Source organism: Rhinatrema bivittatum, chromosome 3 (assembly GCF_901001135.1).
Source record: "Rhinatrema bivittatum chromosome 3, aRhiBiv1.1, whole genome shotgun sequence".
In the NCBI taxonomy this organism is placed as follows: Eukaryota; Metazoa; Chordata; class Amphibia; order Gymnophiona; family Rhinatrematidae; genus Rhinatrema; species Rhinatrema bivittatum.
In genome coordinates this window covers 535,582,811-535,598,349 of record NC_042617.1, presented here as the reverse complement: position 1 = coordinate 535,598,349, position 15,539 = coordinate 535,582,811, and the positions used below count along the sequence as shown (strand labels likewise).

General features: G+C 41.9%; 1 protein-coding gene across 3 annotated transcripts in view; it reads left to right on the top strand.

Moving 5' to 3' along the window:
• The window catches only part of NRBP1 (nuclear receptor binding protein 1), a 276,204-nt gene that overhangs the window by 93,598 nt on the left and 167,067 nt on the right, over nt 1-15,539 (top strand). For all 3 annotated transcript variants that reach the window (XM_029596342.1, XM_029596341.1, XM_029596344.1), the window contains exons 3-4: nt 14,018-14,140; nt 14,216-14,317. In XM_029596342.1, coding sequence (XP_029452202.1) covers nt 14,018-14,140; nt 14,216-14,317 — 225 coding nt within the window. The remainder of the gene's footprint in view (nt 1-14,017; nt 14,141-14,215; nt 14,318-15,539) is intronic.

The window sequence follows — 15,539 nt, the reverse complement described above, 5'->3', positions numbered from 1 at the left end:
TAACTGCCCAAGGGCAATGGAACGAAGAAGAGTAGGGATGGAACATCAATTGCCTAGAAGCCCAGGCAGTCAGACTAGCCTGCCTAAGTTTTGTTCACAGACTCGGAGACAAAGCGGTCAGAGTAATGTCTGACAACGCCACAACAGTGGCCTACATCAACCGTCAGGGAGGAACCAGAAGCCAACAGGTGTCTCTGGAAATAGACCTCCTAATGTCATGGGCGGAAGTGAATCTTCAAGAGATGTCGGCCGTACACATTGCCGGGAAAGACAGCGTTGCGGCGGACTACCTCAGCAGAGAAAGTCTAGATCCAGGAGAATGAAAGCTGACGACCACAGCATTCCAATTGATAGTAAACCGTTGGGGAACACCAACCATGGACCTCCTGGCAAACGGGTCCAAAGCCCAAGTATCCAGTTTCTTCAGCTGCAGGCGGGAACTCCAGTCCCAGGGAATTGATACCCTGGTACAGGCCTGGCCACAGGAAACTTATACGCCTTCCTGCTGTGGCCCCTCTTGGGAGCGATCATCCACAGAGGACCAGTACTTCTAGTGGCCCTGGACTGACCAAGAAGACCATGGTACGCAGACATGCAAAGACTGCTGACAGGGAGCCCCCTTCCTCTACCTCCACACAGAGACCTACTCCAACAGGGACCGATCCAGCTCGATTCTCTTACTGTCTGGCCATTGAGAGGACTCGCCTAAGGAGGAACCGGATACTCTGGGGCAGTAATTGACACCCTACTCCAAGCACGCAAGTTCTCCACATCCCTAACATACTTAAGGGTTTCGAGTATATTCGAAGCCTGGTGAAAGGACAACATCATACCTCACTTAGTCAAAATTCCTGTGACTTTGGAATTCCTGTAGAACAGCCTACAGAAGGGATTGTCTCAACTCCCATCAAGGTGTACAGGTGGCCGCTTTGTTATGCTACGGAACCAAGAGCGAGAGTGGCAGCATAGCCTCTCACCCAGATGTCTCCTGCTTCCTGAAAGGAGTCAAGCACATCAGACTACCCCCTAAAGTGGCCGGTGCCTCTTTGGAACCTCAACCTAGTCCTAGATTTCCAACAGGAACCTCCTTCAGACCTCTCCACGGCCTGTCTCTCAGACTATTAACATTGAAGACAGCCTTCCTGCTGGCAGTCTGTTCTGCCCGTCGTATATCCGAGCTAAAAGCACTGTCCCGCCGAGATCTGCAGGGTGGCTACATGGTCCTCCATCCACACCTTCTCCAGGTTTTACGCCTGGATGTTCAGGCTCAGGACACAGCATTTGTAAGTGCAGTACTAAGTGGGTCACGGGCAGCCTCCCACCTGGTTCGGGAGTAGCTTTTGTACATCCCATTGGTCCTAAGTCCATCTGCTACACGCTAGGAAATGGAGAAATTACTTACCTGATAATTTTGTTTTCCTTAGTGTAGACAGATGGACTCAGCATTCCACTCACGGCTGCCGTTACTCATGGAATTCTCGGGGGACATCTCCGGGAGCAAGTGATTCACGGGTAAGCCATGCTTTCCTTTATCTAGGACACCCATCCTACCGGGTGTCAACGTTTCTCAGTTGAGGGCACTGGCAGTCTCCAGCTATAGCCAATTCAACCAGTTCAAATTAATCAAGTTAGCCAAGTTAAAAAGTTAATCAAGTTATTCAAATTATTCAGTCATACATATATCCACAATGCTTTTTGAGGAGAATACTGAAGAGCTACACATCCTGTAGGGGTATATGTACTAGGGCTGACTTCAGATTGAAATCTGATCCGTCTCCAACTGCTATCAGGAGTACACTATACCCGTTGGTCCTTAGTCCATCTGTCTACACTAAGGAAAACGAAATTTGGTAAGTATTTTCTCCATTAAGTGCCTGACACTTTAATATTGATTTATTCACCCCTTAACTTATTGCTGATTGGTCCCTTTACTGTCACATGTCAGTGAAAGAACCAATCTTTCAGAAGGCTGTCCTGGAAAGGACCAGTCGGGAACAGGCCTGGAAGTACAGAAAAGCAGTGTTTACTGCTTTTCTGTGTGGTTTTTTTTTTTTTGGCTGCTCAGAGCTGGCGTTAATTGCTGAGCTTACAAATGTGCGGATTAGGTGCTCATTTTTTCTGCATTGAGGGGAGTTTACACGTGATGAGCGCTATTATCTTTTTGGGCAGTTGGGTGCATGTTTTGAATGTGCTACCCTCTATTTTGCATTGGGGGTTATGGCCGCACGGCTCAATACGTGGTTGTATGGCACATACAACCGCGTATTGAGCCGTGCCCTGTGGCCAGCGCACCATACTACATTGGCCTGTCTGCTTCAATCTTTACTCTGGATATTGAGATACCTCCATTGGAACCTTTCTTTGAGAGAGATTCAGAGGAACTGATCACGATGAACTGGGAAGATGTAATTGACAAACTAAAGGGGAACATATCACCAGGAATGGATAGTATAAACCCTGGAGTTCCAAAAAAAAAAAAAAAAAGCTTAGATTTATTTCTAGTAATATCTAACTTTGCATTCAAATTGGCTACAGTACCTGAAGATCAGAGGGTGGTCAACATAATGCACACTTTTAAAAAGGGTTCCAGGTATGATCTGTGGAAACCATAGGCTGCTGAGCTTGGCATCTATGCCAGGGAAAATGGTAGAAGCTGTTCTAAAGAAGAAAATTACTGGCCATCTGGATAAACATTAGTGGGGCAGAGCCAACATTTTTTTAGACACTTTTATATACTGTTGTTCCATATGAAGATCACAGTGGTTTACAGAGACATGATTATAACTCAACCAACAAACAGATTGGTTACAGAGGAGGTATTCACAATCAGGCATTGATATCTATTGATAGAAATTTACTAGCACATATTAAAATTGATCTAGTTTAGTACATGAGACAGAGTAAGGATAATTACAAACAAAATGGTGGTTTTCATATCTTGGTGTGTTTTGAGATTTCCATTCTGTCATTTGTTTTATTCATGACTATTTTGTCCTTCGTGATTCTGTATATTTTTTTTAAAGTAAAATTATATGCATTTTTGAATAGCCATGCTTTTAGTTTGTTCAAATCTTTCTTTCTGGTAGAATGTGAGTACCAACACACAAACATCACTCACATAAACACTAAGACCTACAGCAGCTATGTAGCACTATCATTCCTACTATTCAACGCACAATCCATAGTAATGAAAATACCCATCATCTCCGACCTACTTGGTGATTACAAACCAGATTTCATAGCCATCACGGAAACATGGATAAGAAACACTGACCCAGTCTTAATCAACCAAATCAATAACCCCATCTACAGTATATTCTCAATCCCCCAACCAAAAAAGAAAGGAGGAGGTCTAATGCTAATCATAAAAAAAATCTACAGATGAAATTACTCCCAACACCCATCCACCACTGGAAATTGCACTATTCGACTCACTTTTACTACAAATCTGTCTTGTATACTGACCCCCAATTCACTAGATCAGAACTGCTCACCACTGATAGAATTCTTCTTGACCAAACTATCAACAAACCCATCATCATCTTAGACTTTAACATACACTTTGACACAATCCTCCACTCCCCCACATGCACCTCATTTGGACACCCTCTCAACCCTAGGTCCAAGTCAAATCATCAAAGGCCCAACGCACAAAGCAGTTCACACACTAGACCTAGCCTTCATCAATACTGACATATGGGCTACTTACCACACAAGTATCACTAATATCCCCTGATCGGACCACTCTCTAATCTACTCCAATCTGATTTCCAACTGAAAATTTACAACAGAAAAAAGCCCAGATCCTTCTACCGGCCACCCTTCAACATAGAGACACTTCAAGATAATCTACAAACAGAACTAACAAATATAATGTAGAAAATGGCACCTCCTTCTGGCTCACCATCACAAAAACAATAGCAGACAAGAAAAACCCCACGATAAAGAAAACAAAAAACCCAAAACACCAGAACTAATGGTACGACAACATCAGATCAACCAAACGTGAACTCCGAAAAAAAGAGAACCTGGCGGAACAAAACTACACTACTGAATGCCTACCGATCATACTTAGCATACTACAAAAAACTTATCCACAACGCAGGACTTCTACTCAAACAAAATAAACAAATTCCAACATAACCCAAGAATGCTTTTCAATATCGTGCAAAGCCTAACCAGACATCACCAAGCTTTCAAGCAACGACTTTGCTGATTTCTTTAACGAAAAAATCAAAAACCACATAAATAACCTCAACACACAAGACCCGAAAATACAAATCAAACACCAAGCTGACCCAACCTTGATTCAGTATCATCACTGGAAATACAAGCTATCATCAAAAAAAGAATCTAGCTATGCACCCTACAGAAGATCAAAGCCATCGAACCATCAATAACCAAAACGTTAAGACATTGTGAACCTATCCCTCACAGAAGGAAGCTACCCAGACGACCTAAAATCAGCAATTATCAAACCCATACTGAAAAAGACCAACCTTGATCCAGAAAACTCACTAAACTACCAACCCATATCAAACTTACTACTTGTTGCCAAAATTATTGAAAAAACCGTCCACTCCCAACTCAGCAACCACCTGGAAAGGAAAAACATCCTACACACCATGCAATTCGGCTTCAGGAAACACCTGAACACTGAGTAACTACTCCTATCATTAAACGACACTGTGCGCAAAGGCTTTGACAATGGCAACAGCTACCTTCTAGTCCTACTAGATCTATCAGCAGCCTTAGACATGGTAAACCACTCAATCTTGATTGTCTCTCCGAAATTGGTCAAATGAAAAAACCCTACAATGGTTCTCATCCTATCTATCACAAAGAACCTACCAGGTATCAATCAATGACACCCTCTCAAAGAAAATAAACCTCCGCTCTATCTGCGACACTCCAACATTTATATCCTCCTGATATGCCACCTCCTCTCAAACCTTAAACTGACCCACTTCATATATGCTGATGACATCCCAATACACAACACTCTGGCAGATACCTACAAAAAAAACAGCCACTTACCTCACCAAAATAAAGCAACTATTAACCAACATGAGACTCATCCTAAACATTGATAAGACAGAAATAATCATGCTGGATAGAAAGAACATCCCTCTGCACCTACCACCACTCAACATAATGAACCAAACAATGAAAATCTCCCCGGTGACTCATTCCCGCAACCTAGGAGTCATAATTGACAAGGAACCTATCCTTCTAGAACCACATCACTGCAAAAATCAGACTGATAATACAAACTCCTAACCCTACAACATCTAAAACCTTTCCTTTCCCCCAACGACTTCAGAACAGTCCTTCAACTCATCTTCTCCAACCTGGACTACTGCAACTCTCTGCTATTCAACTTAACTCTCACCACCATCCAACAACTCCAAATCCTTCAGAATACAGCCACCAGAATACTTACAGGAACCAAAAAATACGATCACAATACTCCAACACTCATATCGCCACACTGGCTCCCAATAAAATACCGGATAGACAAAATACTATCCATAATATGTTCTTATGTAAAATAATATACAAAAAACAAACTGGCTAAGTGCATCCATAAAACTCCACTCACCAAACCGAAACATCTGTTCAGCTAACAAGTCTATTAAAAATTCCACCTGCTCGTCCCAAACAACTCACCTCAGCTCGGAAGAGAGCCATATGCCTAGTAAGTCCCGAATTCTGGAACAACCTCCCAACCGAACTGAACACAGCAAAATTTAAAAACCTTCAAAAAAGAACTAAAAACTTGGATGTTCACTAAAGCCTACCAAAACACCCAATGACTATTATAATTTCCTTCCCTACCGGCCCATAGAAACATGTAGAACCAACGCAAGCATATAATATAAACGTAGTTCGGTTGTCAAACTGTACTTGTTATAACGCCTTCAATAACTGTTAACAAGCGCTTGACTTTTAACACTCTGTTAAACATTGCAACTTTGTAAACTGTTGTGATGGCGAAACAGAACAACGGTATATAAAACTCAATAAATAGATAAATGTGTAATGCATCGGACAGGGAATTCCAGAGCTTTGGACCTGCTATTGAAAACACTTGATCTCTTATTTGCATCAGATGTGTGCACCGTATTGTGGGAATAGACAATAGTCCTTTATTTTGAGATCTTGGTGTTGGTTGAGGGTTGTAAGGTTGTAGTGTCACTCCTAATAAGCCGGTGTTGTTGTGAATGATGTTTAATATACTTATTACTTCGTAGTAGATTCTGGATTGTACTGGTAACCAAGGTAGTGTTATCAGTGAGGGTGTAATGTAATATTTCCTAGGCACTAATAGTCTTGCTGCTGCATTTTGTAGTAGTTGTAGTGGTTTTAAGTAACTTCCTCTCCCAGTTTAAGCATCCCTGCTTTCTTCCGCACTACAGTTCCAGTTTGTTTTTTCTTTCTATGCACCACTGTTTTAATGTAAACCAGCATGATGTGATTTTATCATGAATGCCGGTATATAAAAACCTTAAATAAAATAAATAAATAACTTGATGGGAGACCTAGTAGTAAGGAGTTACAGTAGTCAATGTTTGAGAAGATTAGAGTTTGCAGTACAGTATGGAAGTCTGCGATTTAGCAAAGGGAACGTTTTCTTACAGATCTGTTAGATATTTATAACTATAAAACTCTTTTAGGCAGTTCCCGGGTCTAATGCCTATAACAGATCTCATCTCAGAGTGATTTATTCAAGTCTTTGTACTCGCACTCTATATATTCCATAGTCATCCATGTTGATCCGTCCCTTGTTCCCTTATTACAGCTACTTTGCTCAATTGTTCTTTGTTACTGTACTATTATACAGAGTTCAAATGTCCCTTGTAACTGTACTATTTTTTACAGAGTTCAAATGTTTATTGTAACTATACTATGTTCAATCAGTACTTTATTCTATTGTTCCATGTAAAGCCCTCCCCTTTCTTTGGGCGTTTCACTGTTCTATGTAAACCGGAGTGATTTGTATTTCATACAAGAACCTCTGTATATAAAAATTAAAAAAAAAAAGTCATAGAATCTGGATTTTCAAAAGGTGTTTCTCAGTCCCTCATGAGAGGATCATCTGGAAATTAGCCATGGGATAGGAGGCAATGTCCTACAGCAGCAATTCTCAACAGGTGCATTGGGACTCACTGTATCACAAGGTCATGGGCCCAGCAGAAAACTACTCTTTCCTTATCAGCTTGGACAGGAGTTGTCTGACTCTTTTATTGGGCAAACAGGAGGCTGCTCTTCATTCCTTCTCTTTTTCCTGGCCCAGTAGGAGGCTATTCTCCCTCCCTTCACTCATCAGAGAGAAACAGCGTCCTCTTCTAGGCCTGGCAGTGATGCTGCTGATTTCTTCACCCTGTAAGGCCCAGAAGTGACTCAGGAGCATGAGAGCCTGCGGTGTGTGCTCTACATACATAGATCCATTATAGATTTCTACAGCCACCATCACCTCTCCCCAGTGTTTCTTGCACTTATCTGCTGCCAGTAAGGAGGGGAGGAGATACTAGACCAGAGGCTCTTCTGCTGTCCAGAACCAGTAAGGGGGGAAATGTGGGCACTGTTAGGGAGAATTGGGGAGGAAGGGAAAGATGTGGATGTGGTTAGGAAGGGGGAGGTGTGGGAAAGAGGCAGCATGTAGATGTTATGTGGGGGGTATGTGGAGAGAGGGTTCAGAATCCTGGATAGGAAAGGGTGGGGGCAAAAGGTCAGGAATGCTGGGCAGAGGTGGAGGAAGGGTTGATGGGCTGATAGGTTGGGTAAAATGTCATGGGGCATGCTGAGCAGAAAGGGGTGGGAAAGAGGTGGTCAAGGGTCATCCAGGCAGAGGGAGCATGGGGAAGAGGATGCAGGAGGGAGTCCAGGAATGCTGTGCAGAGATGAATGTGTGAGGGATGCCTGAAAGAATGGTAGCTGGAAGAAGTGAGGAATGGGTGGGGACATGGAGTCATCACAGGGTGCAAGTACCATAATTTGTCAGCTTTGAAAATGTGCATTTCTTCTGTCTTCGTACTTTGCTTAGTATAGGAGGAATTGTATTTGTTTCTAGTTCATCAGTTTTCCACTGCAAGCATAGTGGTGCTTTGGGATTTCCATTCCAGTTTTTATCTCCACATTTCTAATTTGTCTTTTATTCTGTATTTGAAGACTGGTGTCCTGTGTGTGAAGTATTTTTACTAGCATGAAGGGCGTTGTATCTGTTTTATTTGTATTTTCCCAATAGAATATACATTGGGACTAACTCTGAGGAACAAGATGGTGGCATGAATGATGAATATGTTTAGCTGCATATGGCCTTCCTTGTGGTGTTCTGCACTGTTTCTTGCTGAAGATGCCCCCTAAAAATAAGGGTAAGGTATGGGTCTTTCCTCACAAGACCCAGTACCTTCCTGGCAATCAGCAAATTACAACTCATCTGCCAAGTCTTGCTGCAAAGTCAGAGGTTGAAGGTCCTGTTAGCATTCGGAGCAAAGGAGCATCACTTGTGTCTGGGGAAGAGACGTCTCTGTCCCCTGGACCTCAGGCTGCCGCTGGCTGAAAGACAAGAGTATCCTCTGGTTCTGCAACGCTTTAGAACAAGTCATGGTGGCTTTGACTGTTGGGCCAGGAGTAATCTTGGCATCTATGCAACTTCCATCTTGTTGTAGGGGGCTCCCATTGAAGGCACTGCCGAAATGGTTTCTCTGTTTTTGGGGACAATCTGCAGAATCGGAGGTTTCTTCTGAGCAGTGCAATCAGATGGGTGAGCCCTTTGCTATACCGTCTAAACCCACGGTAGTGACATTATATTCTCTCTGGGATCTAATAGTGAGGTTTGGAAATTCTTAAATCAACTGCTAAAATTAATTCTCTCTGTACTAAAATTTAACTGATGGTTGAACATGAACAAGATTTCTACAAAACCTTATACTATCTATTCTGAGATTAAGGGAATTCAATCCCATAATGCAGCCACTGTTAAGGATCAAAATGCTCTATCTAGGTGGCTGGAAATGCTGGAAAATCAATCTAGGCATTTAAATTTAAAAATGCTTAATTTTCCTAGAATTATGGGAGAATCTGCCCGTATTACTTTAAAGCAGTGGTTCTCAACCTTTTTTCAGTTGGGTCGCACATGACAGTTCTCACATGCGTGACATGCTGCTCATTACAATCTATGGCGTAAATAAAAAAAAAAGCCCATATTACTTTTAAGAATAACACAAGGAAAAAATAAAAGTACTCTTGTGCTAACTGAATCGTGTGTGCACCAAGGAACTGTTTCTACAAATGAAAGTACAAATATTTCATGTCGCTAGACATCCAAAAAAGAAGATGACAATTTCTGTTATTGAGACCTCAGCTGTTAGAAATGGGTGCCTCGTTTAGACTGAAATTCCCATGCAAATGTTGTATTAGACATGAGATTAATTATATATTTTTCTGTCCATCACAGCTATCTAAGTTTATGCTGATAGAATGTCTCCTGTACCCATTGAAGATAGGCCGGAATCTGCTAGACCTCAGTAATACTGCAAGATTCTTTAAATTGTATTAAGTAAGCCCTAGCTGCTATTCCTAAAAAAAAAAAAAAAAATTATTATAAGCCTTCATTCAATTTCGGATCCATAATGTAGTGGACTTGTCACAGTGACAAGTCCACTAGATCTATATTGATGTATTTTGATTTGTTATATCCTGATAAAATTAAATATTTAATGGTCATTGTAAAGCTCCTAGCTAATCAATTTTTTGCTTGTTGGTATTTGTATAAATTTGCAATAAATAAAAAAATATTAAGAGTACTCTCTCTGAACATAAACTGTAAACCTCCCATACCCGAACAGCACTAACTTTAAGAAAAGGCAACACTGAAAATATTATACCAGGTCTTTAAACTCCAATACTTTTATTAGGAAAATGGAACAAGCCAGGCTGCTATACCCAGAAACTACATGGAGCAGAATACCTCACCTCAATCACACGTGCACACCCTCACCTAACAAAGAATAAAGAGACCAAACAGCATAAATAGTAACGTGCAGTCAAACTGAACTGGAAACTGCAACAAGCCAGAGTCTCTGTATGCAGTGCAACAAAGGTAAAAAAAAAATCACCAGACCTCATAAAATAAAGCAAGAAATATATAATCAATAGCAGTAAAACAATACTAATAAAAGAACAGATTTCAAAACAGCCGATGAATGGAATATTCAATACTTAAAAACTCATACAAAAAATTTCTAGACACCAATAAAATATTTTAAAACAGCAGATGCAAAGACCCAATTAAAAATGATTAAAAATTGCTCTGTTCTCCATACCTGGAAACATTCGATTTCCAGGTGACCTGAGATTGTTGTGAATTGGGGGGGAGGGGTGTTAGCAATTTTCTCCTTTTGTCTCTGAGACAAATATGCTTGCTCATTCACTCTCTCCCCCCCACCGAACTAGCGTCAGCAACAGCTGCCGCCTCTTCCAGCCCTCCCAGCCTCAAAGACATCCCATCGGCTGCTGGGGCTGACGTTGCTCCTTGTTTTTTGCTTTGGGCCAGCGCTGCCGCTCCTGTTTCAGGCTGCTGCTGCTGCAGTGACTTTACCGAACACGTGCGGCTGCTGCTCTTCACTTCTTCCTGCCCCCGTGGCCTGGAAGAGGAAGAGACTGTGCTGCTTTCTCCAGCTCTCCTGCCACATTTGAAGAGCTGCATTTTGATGGAGCAGGAGCAGCAGCTTGGGGCAGCGGGAACTAGGAAGTGTGGCGACACACCTGTGTGTGCTGGGTGACACACTGCTTGAACGCTGCCTTAAAGATTTTTTTTCTTGAAATACTGCTTTTTGATCCAATGCAAGCTTCTCCAGTCAATACAGCTTATTTCCTACCATCTTTTCAATCGTCTTATCAGATAAATTATCCAAATTCACAGCCTGATTAGTAAACTAAACTTTCTTGAAAGTTCTGTGATGTGGAAACTTCAGATCTGTCATCTTTATTTCATGGACATGGGGGTAAGAATTTTCCCTGACTTCTCTCGGGTAACACAGGAGAGAGAGAAGGGGTTCCTTGCCCTTCGGCAAGCTGTCATTGCTTGAGGTTGCTCTTTCTTACTTTTAGGTATCCATGTAAATGTATTATAAAATATCAGGATCTCTTTATTTTTTCTTTAGAACAGTTAAATCTTTTTCGGATTCAAGAAGAATGTTGTCCTTGATTGAGTCTAGTGTGATGATCCTTTATAGTATAGTAGCTATCATGTTAAGCCAAGTTTTTCTTTCTATTTTTTTAATTTAGTTTAAGGGTGTCATATTTCTGTTCCCTTTTGTTTTTCTTTATTTTTATTTAGGAATGAGTAATTGTTGGGTTTTTTTTGTGGCTGCTTATTACTTATGTATTTCTAATGCAAGGTGTTTAATTTTGTATAAATAAAAAATTAAAATTTAAAATGCTTTTTCATGGGTGTAGAGCCGTTGCTGTTTGGGTCCTTGGTTAGTGCTGCTATGTATGGCAGGCTTGCTACATGTGCTGAGGTCCCCATCCCCCCCAATGTATTTATTTTACATTGTTGCCTGATAGAGGGAGTTTGTGTAGCTATTACTGAGTTGACACTAGAATCAGAATATTTTTTGTTGGAATTGTAAGGGAAAATGTCCTAGTTCTGTTCTGCACTCTGTGGGGGTGGGGGGGGGGGGGGAACAGGGATTCCTGTGACTGCAGAGTGCTTACATTTAGCCCCGTGATGGTCATGTGTTCAGTGTCATGCACGTGAGCATCATCTGAGGGGTCTTCCAACAGAAAAGTTTGAGAGCCACTGTTCTGCTGGGCATTGGTATCTGGTTAAAAGCTAGGAAACAGGCTTGGATCATTTCTCTCCGCTGAGAAAGATAAATGGGAGTGCCCCAGGGATCTGTACTGAAACCAGTGCTTTTTAATATATTTATACATAATCTGGGAAATAAGTGAAGTAATTTGCAGATGACACCATTTATTCAAAGTAGCTAAATCATGCAGATTGAGAGAAATTGCAAGAGGACCTTGAGACTGGAGGATTGGGTGTCTAAATGGCAGATTAAATTTAATGTGGACAAGTGCAAAGTGTTGCATATAGGGGGGAAGAATCCAAACTATAGGTACATGCTGCTGGGTTCTATTAGGCGCCACCATCTAGTAAAAGGATTTTGGAATCCTTATGTCAATACTCTGAAATTCTTATTTCAGTGTGGTAGCAGTCAAACAAGCAGACTTTTAGGAATTAGAAAGGTAATGGAAAGTAAAAGATAATGCCTCTATTGTCCACAGGGACTCCTTTTTCCAGGTGGCTATACCTATTACAGATCCCATCTGGGAAAAGGAGTTTTTGTGGACAGTACTTTGAAATCCTTGGCTCAGTGTGCACTGGCAGTCAAAGCAAATAAAATCTTAAACTTCAGAAGGAAAGAAATGGGAAGTAAAACACAGGTTATGCCTCTATATCAGTCTATAGAGCGATCACACCTTGAGTATTTTATGCGGTTCGTTACCCCATTTTAAAGATATAGTGGAATAGAAAAGGTACAGAGCAGAGTGAACAACAAGATAAAAGGGATGGAATGGATTTTCTGTAAGGAAAGGCTACGCAGGCTAGAGCTCTTCATCCAGGAGATGGCTGAGAAGAGATGATAGAAGTCTATAAAACTAAGTGGGGTAAATAAGGAATGATTTACCCTTTCCAATAGTACTAGGACTTAGGGCAGTGTTTCCTAACCTCAAGCTTGAAGTATACCTACATTGACAATTGTGTGGCACACAGACCAAGCAGTGTGGACATGGAGAGGTCTCTTGGCCAGAAGAAAAATTAGGCAAGGGCTTAATATCCCAGTCTCTTCCAAATATTAAAAACAAAGGGAGAATGGGGGCAGAAATACTAGAACCCATGATAAACCAGCTCCCTCTCTATATAAGTGCAGGATAAGTTGGTGTGGGCAGCAGTAAGTATTTACCATGGCTGACCCATGTGGCTGCCAGAACTACTTCACTACTGCTACTCTGAACACTTAAGAGTAAGTCGCATCAATGCTCGATGCATGTTCTTTCCATCTCATGCAGCCTGGGGATAGGACAAAGTTTGGAAGGGCTTGGGAGGCTCAGGACAAGGAAGAATGTAGAGCTGCTGAGTTAAATGTGCATGTTGCACACAACGGGGCCTACATGCTGTTCATTAATTACTACACGTTGGTGCTCAGAAGAGGCATGCATGATTACACAAGTTCTCAGAATAGAGCTTCTACACATTTAAGAATCACCTCAGGTGGTTCATTGCTACAACTTGTTAAGTGCAGTGCCTGGGTGCTGGTCTGGATCGAAGCATCAGGCAGTGGTGACTTCCACCCACCCCTGTGGCACATTTGATAAGATCTGAAGGCACACCAGGGAATTCTGTATGAAGCTAATAGCTCATGAAAACAAATTGGAGAAAGTAATTGTGCACATAATGAAAAAAATAAACTGGAATTTGTTGCTAAAGGTTGTGGTAGAAGTTGTTGGCATGGCTTGGTTTAAAAAGCATCTTTGGACTTTTTCCGCTAGGAGCTGGTCTATACCCTTAGTATACTTGGGAAAGTTATTGGTTATGAGCAAGAAAGACTGGACCTGTTTTTTCAGATCCTGGTTACTTGTGACCTGGATTGACCACTGTTAGAGACAAGATGCTGGGCTTGATGGACTTTTGGTCTGACCCAGCATGGCATTTTGTTTCTGGCCTTGTGCTTTAACCAGTCTGACCATTCTTCTCATAAAATGATTGATCTGTTAATTGGGGGTAGGCTGCTTCCAATTAAGAATTGTGTGAACCTTGTTTCTGTGTCTGACTTCATGCTTTGGAGGTCTTTGGCAAACATCAGGAATGCATGGGTTCAGACTCTTCAGTGAAATATTGCTGGCAAGATGGGAGCTGTCTTTTTCCAGGCAAGAGCAGTGTGAGCTGTGATCTCACTGCATGTCTCTTAATCTGAAGTCATGTTTGTGGTTTTTTCTATTGTAGGTGAACCAACGCAATGTTCCTGGCATCGACAGTGCCTATTTGGCAATGGACACAGAGGAGGGTGTTGAAGTGGTGTGGAATGAGGTCCAGTTCTCAGAAAGGAAAAATTTTAAACTCCAGGAGGTAAGTAAAATGGACCTGGGGGGAGGGAGGCAGGAGTCTGTATGTTTTTCTGAAATATGATTCTCTGTCCTACAGGAGAAAGTGAAAGCTGTATTTGATAATCTCATCCAGCTGGAGCATCTTAATATTGTCAAGTTCCACAAGTACTGGGCTGACATAAAGGAAAATAAAGCCAGGGTAAGACCACCTTTTGTACTCCTTCCCTCTGTTCCTCTCACTTCTGTTCTAGTCTTTCTTTTTTTTTTTTTCTCCCATGCTTCCTAATGTCTTTACTCCATATAATAGATATATGTTAAATTGCTAGTATTGGAGTCTCTGTTTTTGATTGAGCCTTTAATATCTTCCTCTTTTCCTGTGGAAAGCTTGGTATTAGCTACATCCATCATTATGAATTTAAACAAGGCAGTTACCATGCTGTCCACATTAAAAACCATGTACAGCATTAAACACTGTAAGAGTAGGTTCAAGAGGAGAGCAGTTAAAATGGCAGATGTAGTTATCCTGTTATAATATCTTAAGCATCGTCACAGGGTGGCAAGTACCATTCAGAATGGTTTGCGGAATGGAGTACAACTTACTGCAGTTGAGGGTGCCCCCCCCCATCATTCACTGATCCAAGTTGTCCTCCCTGTCTCCACGTAAGCTAACAGCAGGAGCATCATTGAGGCCTGCATTATTTCCCAGCATTGAGGCCTGCATTATTTCCTGCTGCCTCAGGGCCTATTTTACAGTAGGAGCTGCGAGATGGGCCCTGCGGCTGTAGGTGATGACATAGGCTTTAAATGTTGCTCCTGCTGCTGGCTCGCTGTTCATGGGGCGGGTGGTGGCATCGCCCCTCAAACTGACTTGCTGCTATGGATCTATGCTTTGGCAGCCCAAGGGGCCCTGCAGCAGGGCTGCTGTGGATCCATCCTATGGCAGTTGAAGGCAGCTGGCAGTAGCCAAAGGCCCAGGAGAAAGGGGAGGGCCAGAGTTTGTGTGAGCATGTGTGCTTGGGAAGTGGGGAGAGCCTGCCTATGTGGGGGGGGGGGGGGGGGGGGGAGAGAGTCTGCCTGTGTGTGAGCCCCCCTGGCCCCTAATCCTCTCACCTTGGGGTGACTAAGAGCTTGGGATTTTATTATCCTTGCTAGTTTTAATTATTGGATGTTTGTCTGCTATTTTGAAGTATTTTATTGGTGGTGGGTAAATTTTAAAAACTTTACTAGTGTTTTTAATTAACCTTTTAGGTACCAACGTTCCACAAGTGGAACATTTTTTCATATTCTTTTAATTACTTGCAAATTTATTTATACCATATTTGGGTCTAGTTAACTAAGATATGTAAAAAGGGGCATCAGGAAATAACCCCTTCAATTAGCAGGATCTAAAAAGTTAATGGATGTTCTATTTGTCAGCTGTT